Source organism: Eutrigla gurnardus, assembly GCF_963514095.1.
Source record: "Eutrigla gurnardus genome assembly, chromosome: 3".
Lineage (NCBI taxonomy): Eukaryota > Metazoa > Chordata > Actinopteri > Perciformes > Triglidae > Eutrigla > Eutrigla gurnardus.
The window spans coordinates 15,861,890-15,888,211 of record NC_139917.1 but is presented as its reverse complement, the minus strand read 5'-3'; the positions used below and the strand labels follow the sequence as shown (position 1 = coordinate 15,888,211).

At 40.8% G+C, this 26,322-nt stretch overlaps 1 protein-coding gene across 1 annotated transcript in view; it reads right to left on the bottom strand.

Moving 5' to 3' along the window:
- The window catches only part of LOC311011220 (zeta-sarcoglycan-like), a 303,588-nt gene that overhangs the window by 88,182 nt on the left and 189,084 nt on the right, over nucleotides 1-26,322 (bottom strand). The window contains exon 3 of the mRNA XM_084006038.1: nucleotides 16,344-16,445. Coding sequence (XP_083862164.1) covers nucleotides 16,344-16,445 — 102 coding nt within the window. The remainder of the gene's footprint in view (nucleotides 1-16,343; nucleotides 16,446-26,322) is intronic.

Below are 26,322 nucleotides of genomic sequence, written 5' to 3'. Positions count from 1 at the left end.
TGTGTGTGTGTGTGTGTGTGTGTAGGCTGATTTTTGCTTATAACGTGCATGTAGGTGTTTGTAAAGGGCGTTGTATATTAACAGATTGAAATGTATTATATTAATTTGCACGTTACTTTGCACTCTCAATCAAAGTATGGCGTGTACAATGTTATGTCTGTGAAAGAGACAGGACAGTGAGATGGGTTCACACACATTACAGGTGGCGCTCCACCCACCTTGACATTTGAAAACAAAACAAAAAAAGTCTTCACTTATGCTGTGATTTATATCCTGAGCCAATGTAGTTAACATGAATCCCTCTCATGTTAGAGCACATTTTCTACACACTTAATTTGACATGGTGATTACACTGAACAAATGCTTTAACACACTTCAATGAATGTATAGAATGAAGCCTGTGGAATGAAACATCTCTGTCTTGACTGTCCCTTCTACCTAATGTAGGACCTCATTTTCCCACTGACACTATTACTGAAACTAGCTGTGGGCTAAAAAGATAAATTTGTCAGTACAAAGCTATCTGCACGCCTGATCATTATGCCAATTACTGCACAGAAGCCAGGATTGGGAGGGTGGCTTGACTATACAGAGAAAATTAAACTCTGCATGCTTTAAAGCAAAGCAATGGTATCCTTAATTTTGCTTTAAATTGTGGCTGTCATATTAATGCTGAAGCATTACAGAAGGATGGGACAAACATGGTGCTGTACAGACCTTAACATATAGAGTAACCTAGGTTTAGGTAATGAAGTCTAAAATGAAACTGCACTCAAGAAGAAAGCCCAGCCAACTATCAACGACCCTGAGCGTTTGTAGTTCACTAAATCAAATGTTAAATGGAGTGTTGGCACACAGCTGATGGCCTTGTGCTCACTGGTGACTACTGTCTTAATGCCAGCAATGCAGCATTTATGGATGTGGAGGGATATATAGCCTAGAGCCAGGATTACTTACAAGGAAGGTAAGGTGTTCCAGAGGAGCTATTGTTTTTAAAAAAAGTTTATTAAAAGGAAGGCTTATCATCTCCCGGGAATCCCAGTGGGCTAGTATATGAAAGGAGAAGAAAAATACTTAAAAATAAATGATTATACATATTATTTCTATTCCTACAGGTTTCAAAAACATAAGCTGAATAACATGAAGTACAAACCTTCCTATACAAGCGTAAAGTAAGTACCGTAAATCCTCTAATATAGGCCTAGGCCTTTATTGGAAGACAGGCCCCTATTTCTACTTGAGCAAAACTGACTACCAGTAGAATGAATAAAAACAAGATTTTGTGTCTATTTGAACCTAAAAAATACTAGGTTCATTTACTGAAAAAGTATTTGGCTCTGCAGCTGCCATATTACGGTAAACAACGTTTACCTCTTGCCAGTATTGCACGCTTGGTGGGCTGCCACTAGGAGGATGATTGACAGGCGCTCTCCTTCATACAATCACGCGGCACACTTCATGGCTGCACCTGAGTGGACGATCGCTTTCACAGCTGTCCTGTCTGCTCCCGGATTTCAAACCGACCAACATGGCGGCTCGTTTGGAAACTTTCTCTTATTTTACGACAATAGTTCACCGAAATGTGTTTCTGAAAACATTTTATGCGAGAAATAAGCTATGCAGTTGCTGAATCTGTCTTTATTTTAGATCGACAACGGTCAGTTTAAAAGATTTTCGAGAGCTTGCGGGAGGCGGTGGCGCACTGTCTCTCGACACTCGCCATGAGTCGAATGCATTGCAGGGCTTCTTACATACCGTAAATCTTCTAATATAGCGTCAGCCAAAATCTCTGAGACGCGAAGGCATTGCACAGCTGACGATGAATGGGAAGCGTGGAAATAACGCTACCTGTGAACACTTGCCCCGGCCTCCATTAGAGACCGGCCGTTATTTACCTCCGCCGACAGCGAGACCGGCCAATGTTAGAGACCGGCCGGTAATAGAATACAGCCCAGTATTAGAGGATTTACGGTAGTAGTAATGCAATATTAACCTTGTTTTCCTCTCTTGCATGGAATTAATCCTGACAGCTGGAGAATACAGTGTAACATCTTACCCCCTGTAAAAGAGTGCACTATATATCAGAAGATGAGTTGTATCTATGACACATGGGTTGAGGGGGTTTTGGCATACTAGCACCATTCTTGGCCAATGCTCGTACGTTCAGTTCGGTGCCTGGAAGTCTCAAAGTCGGTGGTTCAAGTTGGTGTTGACAAGGAAGCGGCAAGCACATTCTGATGGACTTTTAGTGAAGCGCTAGCCGATGTAATGACAGCATTGTCAAAACTCTTAAGTTCAACATGGTGCGGTATGACATGCCCTTTTTCTCCAGTCAAGTTTAGTGATGAGGGGATTTGTCGAGGCTTTTGGATGATGTGACCCCTGAGACAGCAGCTGGAGGGAGGGATGAAATGATCTTTTGGAACAAGGGATTAATATTCTTATTCATTTGCTCTTGTTTCCTCTCTTTCATCCAGGGCCAACGTGACTTTAATTCTCCTGACATTCTAAAAAAATACTGTTAAATGTTAATGGAGACTATTTTTACACGGGTCACGACCATGTCTGAAACACACACACACACACACAGACACACACACACACACACACACACACACACACACACACAAAGGCATTTTGGACATTTGGTCGCACAGACAGACAAATATGCCGGCCATCACACACACACACACACACACACACACACACACACACACACACACACACACACACACACACACACACACACACACACACACAACTACATACACACCAGCTCAGTCTTGAATCAAAAAATTCTGACTATTCTTGCTTCTGGAAAAATGATCAAATAACCACAACTTCCCTTGGTCCTGTTAACCTCTGCAAACTTCTCTCAGTGAAACGTTTCTTTCTTCTTTGTTCTATTATTTTCAATTTAACTTCACATGCGGCATTGGCTTCTCATTTGATATCTTTTTTTAATGTTGTAGGGGACACCAGAGAGGCGTAGACATCTGACAAGCCCTCTGCATGTGTCTGCTTGGTGGAGCTCTCATCTTCTGACGTCGGCACTTATTACCACAGACAGCACGTCTAAGTCACTCCTTTCCCCGGGCTGAAGGCTTGGGAAATTCTCATGTAGCAAGTTCACATCTGCAAAAGGTGACATGCTGTTTAAATCAAACACACTTTATGCTGGACTTGAAGATGCCACACGTTGAGGGATATTTTACAGTAGACTGGTGCTTTTAAGCCATAGGGAAGTGAAATAATGGTATATAGGGGAAATAAGCAGCAGCTCACGTTGTCCAAAAACATTTTAAGCTGGTGAATACAAAAGCTAGGAGAGGGTGTATAATATGCAGTCTAAGAAGTATCAACAGATTAAAAATAGGTCTATCATGTATAACTGTGTCATGTTCTAGCATAACAAACAATGGGCACTAAGTCATGATTAATCGTATGGTATCAGCTATGTGTGGATAAGATATGACATATGTGTTAATACTGAAATTAATCATTGTACAATACACCAAATAGTACCCACTGTCTGTAATCCAATGTATTACATTAGTTCAATTTATAGTAAGTGATATAGTAATAGAAAGACCTGGAACATAGTTTAAAGTGGCCATATTATGAAAAACAGGTTGTCTCTGGGAGGAAAACAAGCAATTCCTGCATGGTCTCTGCAGCCCACCTTCTGGTAAAATGGTGCTCCTACAGGCTGTTCAGATTCAGCTCCTTTCGTTACGTAACGAAAGGAGTCATTTGCATAAGCCCAAACTCCTCTGCACGATGATAGGAGATCCGAAAGGGGGGGCGTTTCGCAACACAGCGCTGAGAGCCGACAGCGCGGACAGAGAAAGCGGACAGACAGCGCCAACCAGAGAGACCCACGGAGAGAGCTGACGAGAGCATGGACAGACCGACAGCAGGACTGACAGCCCGGGCCGACAGCAGCACGGACCGGCACGGACCCACAGCACGCACAGAGAATGTGGACCGACATCACGGACAGACAGCGAGGGAGACCGGCACGGACCCACAGCACGAAGGACCCACAGCACGAAGGACCCACAGCACGAAGGACCCACAGCGCGCACGGAGAATGTGGACCGACATCACGGACAGACAGCGAGGGAGAGTGTGACCGACAGACCCATAGCATGCTCTGCTCTGAGAGCATGCACTGAGAGCGTGCACGGAGTGCGTGCACGAGAGCACGGGCAGACAGCGCGCACGGACCCACAGAGTGCACAGAGAGTGCAGCCCAACTTACCGGTCATGCGTAGCACAAGCCTTCCTCTCCGTCTCTCTCCAAGTAGGCTGACAGACGGAGCTCATTAGCATTTAAAGGTACAGACACAGAAGCAGCCTGTTCTCAGTAGAGCTCATTTGAGCAACTTTTAGACAGCTGAAATTCAGGACCGAAGATGGGTTTGGGGCAATGCATATCGAAAACAGTGTTGTAGAGTTGTCACGATACCAAAATGAGTAACCACGATACTATACCAGACAAAGTATCACGGTTCCGGGTAATATCACGATACTGCGGCCTTTTTTTTAAATTATTGTTTTTATGAACTGCAATGTATTTGTACAAGTTAAATAATAAAAAAATAAAATAAATACTTATTAATTACTTAGAATGGTTGGTGCATGATAAACATAATACTGGTGAAGTAAGAATTAGACTGGAACAAATATTTTTATGAATAACATTTATTAAAAAGTTAAATTTAAGAAAAACAAAAAAAAGAGGTTTGATGTGTTCCCTCCTTTTGCTCCTATTGCTTGGTGGCAGCGCCTGCACAGTGGACGGGCATCGTCAATGGCTTTACCGTCTGCCCCTTGTTTTAAGCCAAAATAGCTCCATATGTGGCTTTTGGAGTTCGTTTTTTTTAGCAAAATTAGCGGTGCCACTGACGACGACAACGCCGCCGCGGCAGACTCGCCGCTCGGGCCCGGTGCTTCTGCCATGGTGCGTGTGTTGTATTGTGTTGTGTTGTTTGTGAGTGTGTTGTGTTGTGTTGATTGTGACTGTTAATAAGCCGGGCGCGCGTCTGGGCGATACAGAACTTGTTGTGAAGCGGAGCTGTCTTGAGTTCGTCTTCCCGGCAGAAACACACGAACAGCCAATCAGATAACAGACGGGCGGACCCAGCGTACGGAAACAGCCTATCATATCCCTGGACGTCACAGTAACAGGCAAACAGCCAATCATTCAGCAGCTGTGTAGTTAGGTTGCAGTAGTTGCCATGTGGGTCTGTTTACATGCAGTGAGAAGCCGGGAGGAGAGGAGAGGCGGCTGCTACGTAACGGAAACTGGCACCGGTAGTAGTAATCCACGGTAGTACCGTCGTGTAGAATTTCTAGTATAGTAGGAACCGTTACGTTTTGGCACCGCGGGTTACCGTGGCTACCGTGGGTATCGTGCAACTCTACAGTGTTGTTGGACCTCTGGCAGCTGTGTGGAATTGATGAAAACAGTATAATATGGGAACTTTAAGGGGAGACACACAGGAAAAATACTGGCCAATTATGTGACTTTGGGCTATTTTGCTTCCAGAACATGACTTGTTTCAGACTAGTGGAAAGAAAAGATCCAACATAATTAGATGTTTAAATGTTGTCTAATTGTGTCAGTACATTCCCCCCAAATTAACTTAAAGTTAGTTGGATAGTGATATTGATATATTCAAACATTTTTTCTGAAAACCTTTAACATGGGTTTTTCCTCTTCCTCTGAGCCAGAAACCTATACTTCAGTACCACTTACATACACCAAACGTCCCACTTTCATTCCTATCTGTATTTTCAAAGTTTTTACCGAGAGGATTTGTTCATATATCACAGCCTGATTTATAGAATAGTTTATCCATAAAAACATGCTGAATGCCACTCCTCCCTAGATGTGACCATAAACCAAACAAAATAACATAAAAAAAGCTATTATTGTGAGAAGACATCCACTAGCATCATCCACCCCCCAGGTGCCACACAATTAAGATCAAAGTCCTTGATAGTTGGGCTCTGAGGCATCCTTTTCTCTATCACCAACAACAAGCACGGATAGAAAGTCCAATAAACACAATTACCTGCTATTACTCCTTACGGAAGGTTGCAAACACACAAGCCACCTTGGGTAACATGCTATTAGAGTCAAAGAGAAGCGCACTCTAACAGTTACATGCCACAGTGCAACAGTTCCTCAGCAATAGCCCTGGAATTATAGCCTATACCCAGGTCTGCATCCGTTCAGTTACATTTACCCCAGATTGTTTACAATGCTGCAAAGTCAAAATCAATAGGGCCCGCCAAGACAAGAACAGCCTAATGTTCCATTAGAACTCCTGCTATTCAATTACAGCTCCAGAGTTGGAGAAGTTTCAGCTCGCTCAGGTCCCCAGAGGAGACGCACAGAGAAAGTATGAGGCAGACAGAGGGAGTAATAAATCTAAAACTGACAAACCGCAAAAATAAAGTTATGGCATCCTCCCACCTTCACCCACCCCCCATATTGTTCCATCTTCCTTGAAGCTGCAACCCACTGAATGGATGAGAGGAGCTCTTCAATTATTGTTGCTTTTTAACTTTTCTTATTCCATCTCCTACGTTCATTATTGCTTTTCAATCCCACTTTATTTTCCAGTTTTAATTATCCTATATAATAGCTTCACCACCTAGGACATGCCTTATTTTACATTACCTCTCTCCATTTACATGCACGCATTTACTCTCTCCACTTTGTGTGCCATTTTTTTTTTTCAGGAAGTGTAGCCCTTATCCAGGCAGTCTACTGCACATAACTAGACCTGTCTCTGGGGAGCCAGTAACACTACAGGAGAAGGAAAGACGGAACACAAACAACATAGAAAGAAGGCATTAGAGAGAGCGACCAAGGGATCTTATAGACAAGGGGAAGAGGAAGTTAAGGCGTAATAAAAGGGAAAAGAGCCACATAAAAATAAAAGGCAAATCAAAAAGATAGAGAGACAGCAAGAGGGCAGAATAAATGAAGTTTTCTTTGTGCCTCCTGTGGTGGTGATAGGTCGTCATGAGGTCCCTATGGAGACAATTAGGGCAAGCGTCAGTGTTTGTGTGTGTGTGTGTGTGTATCACTAAAGACAGGCCTTTGTGGGAATAGAGCAGCGAGGGCAAGACACAGAGGGAACATTGCATCCATAGTATGCTTTTTAAAATACACCAACACAGCTTGAAATACCCTACAAAACCTGCTGCTCTGAAGATAATCCCACAGCCTCTGGCTTACATTGGAATCGTCTTCTAAATACATACTGCACATATACTATGTAAATCCCCCATATATACAGACTGTAAGACGTAGAAAAAGAAGGGAAAAAAAGAACCTTGTAACTTTCTGATAATCGTGAAGAACAACCATGCATCTACTAGGCAGCAATGCCTTACCCTCCTCTTTGGACCCCCTGACATTGTCAGCATCAACTATCTGCACTGCTCATTTGCTGATTTGCATGAAATCTTTGCCACTTTATATTGCTTTGCTGCCAAAGGATCAAGTCAGGTGATGTTTGTTATAAAGCGACAAAGTCCATGTAAAGAGGGTGGAAGGATTGGTCCACAATTCATTCAACTAATTAGTCCGTCAACAGTTTTGGAAGGAACGGACACACAACATTATCATGCTGATAGGGCCGTCAGATCAGAAACCCCTCTGTGACGTTCTAGAGAGCATGACCATGCACTTTGTCATTACATTTGGCACACTTATCGTGCCAAAAGTGTTCCGGGCCTTCCTGCTGCCAATTGTCTGGTTATTTCAGACTTGCCTGCCTATTGATCAAGCAGCCTGTAAGATCAATCAGATCAAGCCTGTAATGTCAGCAGTCACACCTTTTTTGTTGAGTCACATTTGTTTCAATGTGATCCATCCACAGCGTGCATCCTGGACTGGCCATAGTGAATGTGACTGATCTCTCCGATGCCACATGTATATCAGAATGTGTTTGGTGTGCTGTGTATGGTATCTTCCAAGTGCTAGCTTGTGATGTCTCTCCATGGGCTGGCAGAGTTTGTAGCTGCTTACCAGCTTTATGCTGTGGCCACACAGTCATTGCTCCAGGTCCTGTGTCTATCAAAGCTTCCCCAGTGCCTCCAAATGCCCGTTGAGTACCTTGCTGTGCTTCTCCCCTGCATTCCATATTCTATCTTGGTGCCTGGTTGTGCTTTCTTGTCAGATCATCTACGTTGCTTTGCTGCCATGCTCAAACTACTATCGGCCTGCTACCGATTGCCAGAAACATGTCTCTTACTACCTTTAGGTGATGTTCTGCTCACTGGCATTGTGTTTGTTCATCTGAGTCAGACTGCCCTCTTGTTTTTGATACCACCATTGTACAGTGTTACAGCTGCCGTCGTTACCTGTCCCCCTGTTTAACTATTTTGTGACTGTTTTGATGAATGTAAAGTGGTGTGGTCTCCAGTCGGTGATTGGTCCAGCAGGCCCGGTCCCTCCCACTTCAAGTCTGGATCTCTACATATCCTGTTTGTAGTAGCAGAGTAGCACCCAGCCACAGCTCCAATCCCGAGGGAGCAATCAAGCCCACCTGCTTATCAATAGAATGTGTGATTAGGCTCGTTCGAGATGAGCCAGGCCTGCGCAGAATTGATCGCCGGCGATCGCCGCACAATGCATGCCGGTTAGTTTTGTGTCCGACTTGATCCCGACTTGCTCTGTCGTCATGAACACGTGGACAACGACAGTCTCACAAGATCAAGGTCGCTGCAGTTTTTAGAGCCAGGCGCCGCAGTTGCTCTCAACCGACTGCAAGACACGGGGCATTATGGGAAACGCCTGGCTGTCGCCTCATCTAAAAGCTGATTGGCTCTTAGTTTTTTTTTAGTTAGTAATTTCCTGTGTGAGTCTAATATTTACTCACTTAGTAAGGCCAGCTGTGATTACCCTTGATCAGCCCACCGTCGTGCTCTGTGACAAGAAACATTTTTTGTGTGTGCACTATATTGAGTATTGTGAGATTACCTTGGAGACTGGGCCAGGGTTAGCCTTAACTGATTGTGCTTCACACTCGTACACAATCATTGTTAGATACAATAGGTTTAGGAGTTCTGCTCAGCTTGGGTTTTGAACAAAGAGTGTTTGCTGGATATTGCGTTGTATTTGTCTCTTGATGTAAAACTCCAAACTTCTTTGTTTTAGTAGCACCCACCGGTCCCTTTTCTTCATGTGTAGTTGTTTAATCAACCTTACTATACACTCTTAAAACTTTATGTTAATTAAATGACTTACTATATGTACGATGCATTCAACAATTGAGAGCACATTCTCAGAACTTGTCTCAAACAAAATAAAAAGCTTGCTCCACTAAAATTACTAAGCACGTTAATGTATTTCACCTCACACAATGTCTATTTACCTGTTAGTCAGGTAAAACTAAACAAAACAAAGCCACAATTAAACTATTTGACCCTTCCATATTAAAATATAGGCCACCGAAATACAAAACATCATCAACTCAAAGAAAAATGCCAAAATCTACAACACACCTTGGGGTGTTAAACCTGTCTTTGTCCAGTTTTTCTATTTCTGTTACTCATCACTCTTGTTTTACTTTGTTTTGCCCCCCCCCCCCCCCCCCCCCACACCCTAATGTCTAAATGTGTCGTTGTTTGTGGTTTATGTGCGGAGTTCTGTATTTAGCTCGTTCTGGGAATAACAATGTTCCATTTACCTTCCCCTCAATGCACTGCTGGGGGATGGCCCTAATTATGCAAAATGCTTGTGAGATGTTTTTGAATAAGGCATAAGCTGGATGGGAGGGGTGCCATCTTCACCTCTGTTATCTTCCTTGGGTTTACATAATTATATATATATATATATATATATATATATATATAAAATAGTTATATATAGGCCGTTATGCCTACATCTTTACAGAGACCAGGCTCCATCATGGCGTCCCGGATCAAGCTTCACTTGACGGATGGACTGCAGGACAGAGCGCATGACTCCGGTGGGACGAGAGGAGGCGGACTGTGTGTTTACATCAATGATGCTCTGTGCTCAATAATAGTGAGAGATGATAGGTTGTAGTTGAAAGGCTAGAACTACAACTGCATGTACAACCACATTTTGCAGAATAACAATATACTATCATTACAATGGCAATATAAAATATCACCCACTACATTAGTTTTAAAAAAATCAATGAAGAAGTTAATTTCTGTTTCCTTTAGTAAAGGACCGTGGTGTGAATTCAATAATGGACTCTCAGGTGCCCATATACATCAAGTAATGAATTCAAGGATGCAGAGTTACAAACGGAGAGACTGCATAATATAGCAGCCCCGTTTGTCTGATCCACTGTTTGGGAGACAGAGGGTACCATAGAAAAGCTCAGGCAAGAGGCCGTGTGCTTTTTTATGAAGGAAGGGCCGTTAACCAGACATACATTCATAAAGCAAACCAGGTTGTTCTCATCTTTTAAGTTCTTCCTCGTGTAAATCCGAAAAAATACTGTCCGAAAACACTTCCTATGAAACATTAATTTCACCTTTTTGTTACTTGTCTTCCAGTGCATCTTCTTTGCCTCTAGGGTGCACTAAACCATGATTGGATCATTATGCCCCCCTGAGGCCAGGGACCACAGCAAACTTTTGTAGCAAAAGCAACTTGTAGTTGCCCCAATCGTTTTGTTTACCACTACATCACTTATCTCAATATATTTATTGTAAAATGTATCAGAAAAATATTTTCTACCTCAGTCTTCTCTTTACTGCATCAGGCATTAAAAGCCTTCTCCTCCTCTTCCCCCTTCGTGTTCTGCCTCACTTCGACTAATAAGTGAAGTGCAAAATTCTACCCGTCTGTACCGATTCCTCCAAGTGCATCAACATAACGTGGGCCCGCGTTTCTCTTCCCTGCACTCATTCCAGTATTCTCTCTCATCGCTCCCTGATTTTGTGGGTTTCGCTTCCTCAGGCTATTTTCCACTTCTGCCATCACTCTCCATACTGAGTATATCTTGCGAATATCTTGGCTAACGACGTGGTATCATTGCAATGGGTTCTTGGTGTGTTTGTCCATGAAACAAGGTTCCTGTTTCAGCAGTAATAACCCTATAACTAAGGCTCCATGAGGAGGAAAACAGAGGGAATCACGAAATTTAATGATAGAAATTGAATCAGCTAAAAACTGTTGTGGAATTTTCCTAAATGTGGATGTGATTTATGGAAAGTGGGTTTTCTCTACTGATTTCATATGAGCAGTATATCTTAACCACAGAAGAAAACTATGCTGCTATGTTTTGGTATCACACACACACACACACACACACACACACACACACTTTTAAACACAATTTAACAACTATTAAATTCCATACTTAGTAAACAATGTCACATCACCAATGGCAGCACATTGTCATGGGTATTGTGCCATCCTGCCATTCAGTCAGACTGTTTGGTTGTTTTTCCTGTGACGCCCATGAGGGTGCAATGATATTTTTATTTTAGTGAATAAATCCTGTTCTCACTGATTTCCATTTCCACAGCCCTTATTTTTCTGCATCATCATCTTCCCGCTTTACCTTCTTTGTGTCCTCCGGGAGTTTGGTGGATACCCCCCTATTCAACCACTCTTCACAGTTACAGTTTTTCTCAATTGTTTACACACAAATACTGGTGCTTGAGACACAATGACCACAGCATGTAACTCATGCACCAACACCCTGAACTACCTCTGCTAAACTGCAAGCACAATTCCTGCTTTACACTCAAATTGCAGTTTTAAAACACACTTTTTTCAAAACACTACACACAATTCTCTGCATTTGGCACAATTTTCATGAGGAAAATCTCTTGTTTTCACAGGGAACACACTGCCATTCAAAATTCTAAAGTTAATTTCCCTACTATGCACACTGACTCATCACATGGGCAAACACCTGAAACACAGTTTTACAATTTGCAATCAGAGCATTAGCATAAAAGTGCAACAGGTGAGCTCTTCTGTTTTGGAGCAATGGATGCCAACATTGGCAACAGAGGCAGAGCCAGAGGAGTGAGAGTACGAGGAGGAGCCTAGCATGGATTTGCCATGCTAGGCGATATTTCCCCCGCTGCTTGGCCATCGCTTGCATTGCCTGTGATGTGGATGAGGTGCTGTGGCCAGACAGAAACAGAAGAGAGGATGTGGGATAGTTGTTGTTGTTTTGTTTTTTTGTAACTGTATACAGTAATTTCTTCTGGTTTTGTATGTAGACCACTGTATATGCAACTTTGTGTTGGTTGGGATGAACACTGTGTACATTACAGTATTCTTGTGGGAAAAATAAAATATATAAAAACAATATATAACGTATATATACAAAAATATTTTACAACACATTTATGTATGTCTGTAGTGAGTGTAACACTGAACAAAAAAAAGGCCTAAGTCATTATGGTAAATGGAGAAGAAGTGTTCATCGTGTTTTACATTGAGCACATCAGTGTTCAACTGGTTCTTATAAATGTCTATTCATATGATGGTTTGTGTGTGTCATTTGAAAACAAAATACCATTTTGAGAAGAAATAACATTGTTTTGAATGTAAAGTTTCATTTTGCAGGAGAATTGAGGGGTTTTGCCCATTGTGTGTGTGTTTTTTGATTTGTGTGTAGAGTTCTGAGAGTATGAGGCATGCGTTCAGAAAATGTGTGTAAACACTCGAGAAAAACTGTAAAGCACAGGGAGTGTCAATACAACAATAAGAGCATGCCTGCTGTTTAGGCAATGTGCTGGTGACTTTCTCCTTGATTTCATGGAAGGCGATAAGCTTTGACTCAAATACACATAAACGTGCACATACACAAATGTGCCTCCGCTTCCACACAGGTACAAAATATCAATAGATGCTCAGATATAAAAAAAATATCCATGGATACCTACAGTAGACAGGGGAGCATGCAACATTCACAAACACACACATACACACACACACAATAGTTGACAATCACACATGAATAAAACCACAATGCGTACACAGCACAGAGTAGTTACAGTATACAAAAGCATAGAAAAACAATACATTGTGTGGCATTACTGTAAGTAGAATGTAAACCCACACAGGAGTGTCTATTCACATTCAACAGTAAAAAGTCTGCATCTTTTATTTATGGCTGATCTAACATTGATGCTCACGTCTGTCTTGTATTTAAGAGGTTTAACCAGTTGTATTATCTTTGCCAGGAGATACTGAGATTGGTTGGTTGTGTGTGTGTGTGTGTGTGTTCGTGTTCTCAAAACACCATGTATTGCGCGTTAGACACTGTGATTGATTGACTGGTGACTCCACGCTCACTAGTCTTAACCTGCAAGTGTGCATGACTGCTTCGCTCAGCCGCTGCTCTGTGGCTGGAGAGATTGTTGTGGAAAACAGTTTGCTCTCTTATATTATTGTGCACATTGTGTGGCTATCAGCTAACAGCTAACGGGACTCCACACACAGCTGAGGGTACGCGGCCTGCTAACAGCTAATGGGACTCCACATACAGCTGAGGGCACGCAGCCTGCTCCTCTGTGGCCAGAGTCGCAGTGGGGGAAAACATCTCACTTCCTTTGCTCAGTGTGTGTGTGGCTATCAGTTAACAGAACTACCAGCAGGCTTTTTGCCAAGTTTGTATGAAGTGTCTTATACAATGACTTTAAGCTGATTGTCTCAGTAGGTTAATACAAAAATACTCCAATACTACAATTCAATACCAAAGCAGTTACCAAGTCTTGCTTCCCGACTGCAGGGGAAAAGATAATATAGCCTGCTTAGAGCCAATGCAGAGAGTGAAAAACAGGTATGATACAATTACAGTCTGTTGTATTAAAGTTGTTTCAAGCAATGATTTGATTCTACTTCTCATTAGGGCATGGTGTATTCACATGAAAAGTACATAAATAAATAAACATTTTTGAGGGCAGTTTGTGGTGATCAGACATGGCACACATTCACAAAATCCCTTTTTTGGAAAACATTCAATGGGGCACAACTTATTCATGTTTAAATACAATGTTGTATATTGAGAAGCATGCTCTACAGGAGTAATATGGGAAGAAGGAAATTAACTCCAACATCCCCAACCACCAAAATGAAAATATCTAGTGTGAATGGTAGAACACATTTGCAGGGATAAGGAAATGCATTTTTTTTGTCAATCATTGTAACTTTATTACAGGAGGAGGGAATTATTTGAGTTTTTGAGGGTTTATACATATAATTTACTATTTAATCCCCAAGAAAACCATACAGTGGGGGGAAATAATAAAGTAGCAAAAGCTGATAACACTCTCGTCTCACTTCATTCCATCTCCTCACCGTCATTCTTCACTGTTCAGTGTCTCTCTCCACTCTGAACCTTAATTCCCTTGTATCTTTTATCTCCAGTCACCCTTTCTTTCTCCTTGCTTGTTTTTTATCTTCACCATCCTCCTGTCCTTTTATATTAGTATTCTAATACACCCTCTGTAGCGTGCTCATGTAGATATTGGTTCATCCGTCAACACAGTTCCATATTCCTCCTGGTGTTATCACTCTTTTTTGTTTTCTTTGGCTTTCTCAATTTCTACAGACTACAGCCAGATACCCTATATTATGCATTTTTCAGATGCATCTTATATGTGACAGATGTTAAAACTATTTACCACGTAATGTTATAAGTGAGTTTAAAACCTGAGTTTAATTGGGAGAATATGTGGTCCTGTATAAGACATGATGACATGCCCTCTGGTTTTACATTTTCCAAACCCACTCCAACCAAGGGCATGCTTACAATAGCAGCACGCTGCGTTTTGAGTGTAAAAGCTGCGAGTTAGGCCGCGTTCTTACTACACAAGTACGTTGACGGACCGTTGCTGGACGGGGGAAGGCGTGTCTGGCGCATGGGGAGATGCATTCTCAGACGCAGCCAGCTCTGATCGTGATCTGATTAGCTGACAGATCCGTTGGCGCCTAAAAAGTTTGTCTCAACTTATCTGACGTGACGAAGCGGACCAACAATTAATTTTGGCATAATGTGACGCAAGCCCATGCAAAGTCAATGAGATCCTGAAATGGAAAGGTGTAGTGTGAACGCGGCCTTTAACTCTGGTTATACCTTCCACGAGGACTGTTGCACGGACGGATTGTCAAAGTTATCCATTTTCTCCGCCCAAACAGGCAGTGAGAACATACTTAGTGTGCACAGAGAGGTGAAAACACACATTCACGTACTGAACGTTCACAAATTTCCGCGTCTGAAAGTGTGATGACTTTTTTGCCATGCGGACCCTTACAACCCCCCGGGGAGGCAGCCTGTATAAACCACACTGCTTTTATGTGCGCTCCTCACCATAATCACCTGCTGTGCAAAACATGAATGCAAATGGTGTTTTGGTTTTCTCTCCGTACTTTACAAGAACAGGAAGTGGTAGAAGAAGCACATGCTAACCTGTTCCAACAACAACATCAGTGATAATGAGAAGAACTAGATTACCATTATTGTGTGAATAGAACCTTTATAAGCAATTTGGTATTATAAACGTCTATATTCACACATTTGTGTTTGCATAGATGTTTCACTATTAAGCTGACAGCATGTGGGAGTTTTTCTCATTGTTTTCAAAATTGCACTTCCCTCCGACACACACGTCACACGGTCTGGTGTGCAGAGATGTTTTTCTAAAGACACCCACATGTATGGGTTATTACAGCTTTTATAAATGTCCTGTCTATCAAATGTCTTATGTCTTTCTTTCCTACTCTATCACACCATTAATTTCATGCTGTGCACACACATACACACACACACGCGCGTTTGTGACAGTGTGACACTATCACAGTCAATACCCCGCTGCTTTATTATTCATACATATGAACACACATGTGCTTGAGCACACCTACACACAGCGTCACACAAATTGTCCAATATAGAGTGACATAGCGTCCATGTTGCCTCAGTTAACGGGATCAATGATGATTCTGAGTGTGATGAATGGAAATATGGATGAGTGCTGGATCATATGCAGCACTATAATGTGTCACACACATGAATAATAGACCTTGACTGCTGATTTCTGCTCATTATAGGGGTTGGAACAGAGGGACAGACAGACACACACACACACACACACACACACACACATCCTCAGCACATGCCTTAACAAAGGACACATGCAATACGCAGTACAACATATGAGAGCAGCTGGACCTGAAACGATTGAAGGATGACAACAATGCAGTCAAACACGTGAAAACACACAAACACTGATTTCGGAGGAATAGAGGCACACACACACACACACACACACACACACACACACACACACACACACACACACACTCATCTTACCCTGCGAGATTGGACCTCTTTGACGTATAGCGGCAATAAGAATTCGGACACTCCCTCCAATCTGACACCTTCCTTGGTCACCCGCAGATTCCCCATTCCATCCTAAAAGTCCGGAGATACATGCAGAGAGGAACAGGCAGACAAATTATTCAGAGAATAAATGGCAAGTCAAGACAAAACAATGAAAATGAAATTGCCCACATAGTTTCCTCATCTCCGCAGAGCCAGAGAATCCAACGATTTGCTTAGCTCATCTACATTCTGATGAATTTTCTATTAGTCATGTTTATGAATGATACAAAAACCCATTACTTATAGAGTATCATTATACATGGCGATACACACAGAAAAGGCAGAGAACAGTGGTAGGACACAATTGCCAAGTTGATTCATACAGGAACATTTGCTGTTGGAGGTTCAACAGACTTGGAATCAGTTACAGAAAAGAGAAGTTATCATTATTGGTTTACCTGCCCTAAGGTTCTGATGTAGACTCAAATACATGTCCCAGGTCCTAGTCTACCTAAATGTATCTGTCTATCAAATTAATTTGTGTGTGTTGATTCAAGGGGCGGTGCTATCTGGAACTGAAGCCAATCAAAGTACAGAACTAGAACAGAACGCATCACGTTCAAATAATAACCCATCAGAATATTATCCCATCCAGAGTGGCACCACTTTGGAAATAATCTAACTGCAGTCTCTCCCATCCATGTCTCACATTTATGGAAATACAAAACCTGTTTTTTTCTTGTTTAATTTGCTTCATCTTGCAAATTTGCCTTGCCTAAATATCACCGTGAGTCAGTATTTAATACATCTACACTATTTTGTTTTTTAGACAAGACTACTACTTGATACCCAGCAGTGCTTATTCAAATTAGTAATTGATGAGTAGTGTAATATTGATTGGATATTGGGATATCATGTATTCACACAGGTCTGCTTCAATCACAGTCTGATCCTGTTTTATAGAAAACCCTAGTAAACAGGAGTCTACTAGGGATATTTTTTTAATGTAAGTGTGTTATTATTAAAACATCTATTCATCATCAAATAGCATCACACAATAACCACAATGTACAACACATCCCATGAGTCATTGCCATTAGTTTTGAATTTCGAAGAACATTTCTTTTAAATCTTTGACAGGGTGCTGGAATTTTAGCTGACAACACAAGAACTGAGATTAAAAAAAAATCCCCGGGACACATTTCCGACAGATGAAAGAAACCCCTGCTGAGAAAATCCATTGAGTTATTGAAGAGCGTGGAACAGGGGTTAGATAGAGAGTGCAGGGAGATTTGGCTCCTCAAACAAAGGTCAACGCATTAAAATCACAAATTACAGTCCTACTTACATCAGAATAATCTTAAACTTTGACAGATTAACAATTGTGTACATTTCCCTTTATTCTTTAGACCTTTGGTTTTATTTTCACTCTGAATTATTAACAAATAACCTTTATTTCCTTATTCATCAACTCTACAAGTAATCAGACTGAAGATGTTTGAAGGTTAGGACTTTCTATCAGCCTCGCTAAATCATCAAAGGGTCAAAAATGCAATAACAATAACTAAATAAAAACAATGGCAATATTATTGCAGTGCCACATACACAATGTGTGCTCCTCTGCTTTAACTAAACCTCTAGGCCTCTTTACAATTTCATGAAAACAAAGAAAATAATATAAGACTATGAGCCCTGGAAACACATGTATTTGTTGTGCTTTACATCCCAGCACCATGTCTGACCAGCTGAACATCTCGCTGTGGTAAAAATGGCTTTGTGCCGGTTTCCGATCCGTTGTGTCGCCTTTTACAGATTCCACACGAGTGAATGATTGCTGGATCAGACTTACATGGTAAGATTAAATTCCTTTCAAACAGCCATGCAGGGTATTAGGGGAGTAGTAAGGGCTTTTACAGAGCAAAGAGGCAGCTACTGTACCATGTCAAATCTGTGCTTAGGAAAGTGACAGCGGAGGCAGTGCAGCAATGCAACAGCTGCTCTGATCATGTGCTTGGTCAGAGTTTGGTGAGGCTTGTATCGCAGTACGATATCTGTCTGTTGATAAAGAGCATTTGTTCAGCAGAAGTTGAAACTTGCATAGGCAACAAGAGATCAGCTGTAATCACCAACAGAATTGAGTCGGCTGATTAACAAATAATGCTGGACTATATGTTAGAAAACAATGTCGCTATAGCAGCAAGTCATGTTTACATTTTCTATTTTCTTCTCATTCTTTTGTTCTATAACTAAGATATTAATAAAATAGAAGAAGCATGACAGGTGTGTTCCTGGTTATTCTGAACATTAAACATTTTCAGGCCGGAGAAGTTGTCCATTTTGGGGGGTGTAAAACCTCAAACAAACAATGTGGATTGAACCAATTCAGACTTTAATTGTATCAGCTCTCCAACGGAATATGTTGTTTGATGATAAAAAGTTAGTCTTACTTCCCTGGTTCCCAGCTCTATTTTCATGTTCACAAATGTTGATGAAACTGTCCGTGGAGATAGGAACTCTGCTTGGAGTGCTGCTGCAGATTATCATTAATTGTTAGGTGCAACAAACCAGCAAAGCCTTTCAAATTAGAAATGTACTCTAGGCACGAGAAAGGGGGAGGGGGGCAGAAAAAAAACAGAAATAGGGGGAGACAGTGAGGAAGAGACATTGGGAGCAAAACAATGACAAGAGCGGAGGAGATGGAAGAGTAGGAAGTGCAGCTGGGGAGATACACAACTTAAAGGGGGGAAAAGCACAACCCTCACACCAACAACAACAGAGCTATATTGGCCTCATCTCCTCTTGTGTAAAGGCTGTAACTCCAACATGAGAGGGCTGGAACAAGACAAACACTATACTAAAAAAAATAAGCTCATGCATATCCTTCTGCTGCTGTTGATATTGGATTGCACGTGATTTGTGTTATACTATATTGTATTTCTTCGCTGATATGAAGGAACATGTAAACAATGTCTACTCCCAAATAGAAGAGTATTACATGCATGGATTCATTGCACACAGCGACTACATCTTAGTTATTACTGCTTAGCATATGGAGTGTGTTGTGTTTGGTCACATTTAGAGATTACAGATTGCAACCAACCAAATATTTTTAACGTGACAAACAAGAGGGGACCTACAATGGCTGGAACACAAATGTGAAAACTTGAATGGTCCCATCAAGAGCTAATGTCTACTATGTAGATTCAAACAGCTCATTCTAAATTAAATCACAATAATTTGTATAACCAGGTAATGAAAACAGATGTATTATATCCCATTTCTGCTAATAGATCCCCCTAAATAATACACACTGACCCTTAAAGACACTGGCAATAATAAACCATAAACTAAGACTTGAACATTAAAGGTACTACTGCTTCTAATGGAAACTACTGAACATCATTTTGTGGCGATGTGTGTGAAGTCAAAACAGTTTGAGTTAGAATCTGTTCTGGGAAATGGGTCCTCAAACATGATCAGCATTGATCCATTTTTATTACAGATCTGTCAAACGAACTGCATCATATCAGAGGCAGCAGGCCTTGATTTTATGATGTCATATTCAACAAAACTAATCCTAATTCCATATATTGCTCTTTAAATTGGTGTCAGAGTGTGTGTCAGATCGATAAGTTAAACCAGCCAGAGGTTTTCAGTGTTGTTGTTAGATCTATAGTCATTACACTGAATATAGAGTGAAGCACTGCGCTTATTCAATAAGTCATAACACAACAGGCCTGGGGAATAAGCAAGTTTCTCACTCCATGCTGCCTGGAATACCCACATACACATACTAGGGGTGAGAATCACAGAATATCTCAAGATAATATCACAGTATTTTGCCCACGGTAATGATGAGATCACGCTACTACGATTATGCAATACATTCATCCATCAAATCAAATAATCCTCTGATGCCAGAGTGAGCCGGAGCTGATGGCACTGAGAGGGTATCTGACTCTGATACAGCGGATTCATTTTCCCCCGAAGTGGAACTCTTTTCAAGTTTGGAGCCTTGAGTAAATGTTTTGCAGTTCGCAATATGCTGCTGCATTGTTGTGGCATTCTTGATGTATTTCTTTTCACAAAATGTACACATATACAAAGACTTCCGTTGAACATTAGTTAGTGTGAAATGCCTCCATACATCGGATGGCACATGTGGCATTTTTCTGTAGAATGAGATAATAATACTAATAATAATAATAATAATACTGTAGTGTACTTGCAGGAAATCTGGTTGTTTTAGTCAGGATTATGCAAAAATATATTTTCTCCAACTATACAATATGGCCCTTAAAATTCCTTCTAAGGGCCAACCTTCAATTTTGTCAATTCCAGGTTTATTCCTGTTTTTTTTTTTTTTTATGGAAAGTTTCCAAAGTTGAAATTCCTGGGATTTTGCAACCCTAGTAAATAGTGCCTGCATATATTAATAAAATATTAAATTATAAACATTTCTTTGAACAATATATGGCATCAGTGTATTGATCAAAGGAGGAAATATCACGATATATCGATATTTCAATATATCGTCCCACCACTCCAACACACACACACACACACACACACACACACACACACACACACAGAGTCATATTGTCACTTCAGAGGACTTCACATTGGAATACCTTTTCTTGGTAAAACAGGAAATGTGACGGTGTAACCTCCCCCACCCCCCCATGCACGCAAATACACATACCTCAGTATATACCCAGACTGGCACACACAAACACTAGTATATATCTTCATAGAGATACAGATACTGTTATAACATGAGCACACACACACACACACACACACACACACACACACACACGCACACACACACACACCACGCATACAGCGACAGAGGGAGAATGGCATATACAGAATTAGCTCAGCTTGATTATTCAAATTCAAATTCACTTCATTCCCTGCGACGCCTTTCTATTCCTTCCTCTCTCACTCACACTCTGAAATTTCCAAAAACATGAAGACGATGATAAAATTAATCAGGTGGTTTTATTCCACCTCGCTGCTCCCCCGTCCAACACTGAAATCACATTTTGATTGAACACGACAGCTCTCGCTCTTTCTCTGTATCTCACACGCTGCTCGTCTTTTTGTTTCATTTTCAGTCCAGTATGCATCATTGGCATACATGGTACAAGGGAACAATATTGCCAAAGCCTTGAATACAATGGGAATTCATTAACAAACAAAAGAAAATTAGTAAATCTCTCCATTCAATGCTTAGCTCTCTCACACTCTCTCCCCAATCTGCTTGTCAAGGCTTTTCTTTTTTTCTGTTTCTCTCCATCGTTATTGTCTCCCCCCATCTCTCTCTCTCTCTCTCTCTCTCTCTCTCTCTCTCTCTCTCTCTCTCTCTCTCTCTCTCTCTCTCTCTCTCTTTCTCTCTCTCTGATAAATTAGTTTTGGAAAACAGATCAGAGGCTGTAATGTGCCTTTAAGCAGGGCTGGGTGAATGAAAAGCACACTCTGGTAATCATGTGTAAAGGCATTTAGTTGTGGACAAGAATTGGTAATAAACCTTTTGATCATGCATTATCAAAAGTTACAAATTGGCTTAAATGCATTTCAGCAAGCATATTTAATCCTAAATATTTTCAAACAGAACAGCTACTGTTGTTATATTGTCCCTTTAATATGTGCCAATGTTAAATAAAATGGCCCATGCATCTGTCATCGGGCCAATTTGTACTCCTGATTTGCAGGTTTTCTAATAAAACAGGCTTTTTACTTTTATCTGGGCTTCTTGAGATCTAACTTATATTGATTTCCGTTCTTGAATCAGAGACTTGCACTCTATATCAAGGCGTTTCCCATTTAAATGTCAGCAAATGTTTTATCCTGCTAAGATCGCTGCAGACTGTTTTACCTCCCTGGCAAACTAGTGCAGTCTAGTGGGCTTATGATTCCACATCTGTGCCTGAATCAGGTTACTTGGATCTTTGTCTGACTCACTTCATCATATGTTTCGGTGGAGACTGCTTACGCTTAGCAAAACGGGTTGCATAGAGGTGTGAATATTAACATTAATACTGTCAATCATCACATTTAGAAATGGCTCTGAATAAGAAGATGAGTCACAGATAATTATTACATTGTAAGTTTCATCAATATTGTAACCTGCATTGCATTGACTTGATTTTAACTTTTTCACATTGAACAGCACAACCATTAGTCATTATCCTTCATGAGGGTTGTATTTGCCTTTGATTTAGGAACACAGAAAGCCCTCTCACTTTTAGAATCCTAGAAACCTTCCAGTCTTAACAATCCTTATCCTTAATGATCCTTAGCCTGACTAATAACATTAGCATGTGATATATTCTTTTTAATCCATCCGAAGCCTCAAAAGCATCTCTCTTATCAGAGGTATTTGTATCACTATTGACTGGGACGGATGCACAGGTTGAATGGTTAGGTTCATCATTTAGATATTAGGCTTCACTGAGCGGCTTTTTATTTATAGTACAGTATATGAGAAACTGCTCAGCACTGACTTCTGAATCCTTTACTTCGTACAAACTGACATCATATATTGGTGCCAGGATCTATTGATGTGGCCCAGGGATCAGCCGTAGGACCTCTAGGTCAAAATGTGACTGATGAAAATGCTCACTTTTATGCTGATGACAAAGCTTATTACCTCTCAGTACATCAGTATTGTAGATTATCAATTTATTTTTAGCCTGAAGATTGTTATTTAGAAGGCCAGCATTAAGAGGGTTGTCTACAAACAAAACAATTAAAAACAAACAAAGAACACAAAAAAGGGCTTCATGGCTTGTTAGATAGATGGGAAGATAATATACAAAAAGGCCACAAACCCACAGTCCTCCTCTTTTTGCCATTTTAGTTTTGCTCAATTGGCACTGAACACATATGTTTGGTGATGAAGCAAAAACAACAAGATATAATCAACATAATAGCTGGTGAATCAGTCATTTTGGCAACAATAACAACAATTTACCAGACAAACAATCTTCTGCTTGGCTTTGTCTGTATGTCTTTTTCATCTTCTTTTCTTCTGCCAGTAGAAATGGGCTTCATTGCGATAAAATCTACAAGCCTTTGCCAGAGAAAAATCAACATCTCAGAGCACAATGACACACACACACACACACACACACACACACACAGTTGTCTCATCATCACACTATTAATGATTTCCATTCCTTACAACACGGCATAAACGTGTGGATGTGTATGCAGCACATTCGTGGATGTATGTTTAACTATGTGTTCTCATGATTTTGTATGTCTGTGAGTTAAAGTGATACATTTTGAGTCTGTGGCGCTTCTTATTTGAGCACGTGTGGATTTGTATAGTGAATGTGAAACTACTTGTCTGCTATTTATTAGCACTGAAGCAAATCATGTAAAACTAAATTAATAAATAAATAAACTCCTAAATCCAGTATGCAAATCAGAATTTAATTCGGGCAATAACAATAATATAAATATTAATCCATCTATGTCAGTTCCTAGTCGAGTTAAAACCATATTTAGTTTGTTTGCATTTTTAGAGGTGCATCATGAGGTGGGTTCATTCGGATTCAGATTTTGTCTTCTTCTGAACTATGTGATGTTCTTCCACAGAAATGTGTGGAATTGACTTTGCATAGCAAGTGCGATACAATGAACAGTCTTATTATGCTGTCATCAGTGATGGAATGCCACCAAGTACATTTACCTAAGTTCTTCAATTGCAATTCTGACACAGTTTTACTTGTACTTGAGTAGGTGATGATTCTGTTATTTTTCTGGTTTTGTGAGTGTTTTATTTCTCTCCCTTCCCTTTCCCTTCCTGTTTCTTTTCCTCCTGCAGAGCATGTGTGTGGCAGGAGGCGTGGCTGGCTTCTCCTGCTGCACCAATCAAGGCACATCTGTCCCCACTCACCTCATCAACCTTACAATCAAAGTCTGGTCTTCACTCCACCACTCTGCAAGTCTTTTGCATTCAGAAGTGCTCTGCAATTGCTTCAGTGTTTTTTCTGCTGCCTTCTCTTTTTGTTTTTGCCCGTGTATTTTTCATTAAACCCTTTTTACCTACACTTGCCTTTGTAAGCCAAACATGTGGCAGAGTATTTTCGTTTTATGCTGCTTTATACTTTTTACTCCAGTACATTCTGAATGAAATATTGTACCTTTTACTCCATCTATTCGGGTATTCCAGACGGCCCCCAACAACTTTTTCCAGCTCTTCCGGTGGGACCCAGAGGAGTTCCCAGGCCAGATGAGATATATGCTCTCTTCAGCGACTCTTGGGTGTTAAGCCTGATGCATACTCCACAAGAACAGAGAAATGGCTTTGTTTTCTCACGGTATTCTACATTAACCACGGTCACTTCAAATTGACACAACACGCAAGCTGAGAGAACTCCTGAACCAGGGCTGCTTCTTTTCTCGCAGCCCTGGGAGAGAGAACACGTCTCTGTTCTTGCGGAATATGTATTTATACTCCAGGACTTTGACGTGTAAGGAAGTATTTTACTATGGTATTTATGCTTTCACCAAAGTAAAACACCTAACTACTTATTGCTAAGTTCATCCATCCTGCTTATGCTAACTGCATGATTTGCTTGCAAACATTCGTTTGTTTGGATGCAATATAAAAAAAACACAAAGTGTATTAAAGATTATACACACAGACACCTACAGAGACCTGTTGTGGAAACTGCAGACAGCTGTAGAACAAACTAATTGACTGGAACAAATCCATGCGGCCTTAATTATGGACCATGTTCCCTTTTCCTCTATCCACCTCGCCCGCCCACATCTCTCGTCCCATATTGAAAGGCACCTGAGGAAGGTTTTACGAATCAATAAAGCCTCAAATATAAACAACCTCAGGGTCAAGTTTAAATAGAGTAATACTACTTATTTTAGAGCAAGAGAGTGAGAACTGAAAGAAACAATATTACAATAAATACCACCACAGAGGAAACCCATCCTTATAGATTCCATGTTCTCACACACTTCCCTGACACTGCATTAGCTGTGGTTTGAAATATTACCATGTCCTTTAGTAAAAAAAACAGTACTATTGGTTTATAAAGCATTGCTTTATATAGGGCTAAAATATACGTTGGATCTGCTGCTCTGTTATGAATTGTCTGGGTGAGCTTTGGGGTTATTTATTAATCTTGTACTACACCGTACCACTCTGTTATTTGTATTTGATTGTTTGATTTGCCTCATTCTATTTTAACTTAATTATTTCTCCAATTTGATGTTGTTTGACATTCACTAATTAAATAAATGTGGTATTGCCTTGTCTTCTTAGTAGCAACAACATCATTATCAATAAGGAACTTCACACCATTGTGCTGCTCGAAAAATTGTAAACTTAAAAAGAAAAAAAAAAAGATTATCTGGAAAATGTATGGATGAGAAGAAAGAAAGATGCCCTCTGTATATTTAATACAGCTCAGTCACATCTGGACTGTGTCCAGAAAGGACACATCATAATGTCAGCCGTATGCGTGTCAGAGTTTTGTACATGCAAGGTCACCAGCATGTGTGAGTGGGTTAATGTCCACTTTGATGCACTAGTTGTAGAGAAAATGATGGATTCCCTCATCACGGCGAGGTTAAAATGGAAAACTGTCCTATTAGGTGAAAGCATACCACATGCAAGGTTATACACACGCAGAACATCCACTACAGACAAAGCACCGATCACCATGACATATCAGTGTCCATACACACACCCATATATATAGATGTGTACACACACACACACACACACACACACACACGCACGCGCACACAATAAACCCATGTGTCCCTGTGGTGATGGATGGTCTGGGAGAGTATTTTGCAGGCATTTCTAATATTCAGGACCGTTGTAATTTTTCACACAACCTTTTATGTCAGAGAGAGAGAGAGAGAGAGAGAGAGAGAGAGAGAGAGAGAGAGAGAGAGAGAGAGAGAGAGAGAGAGAGAGGGGAAAACA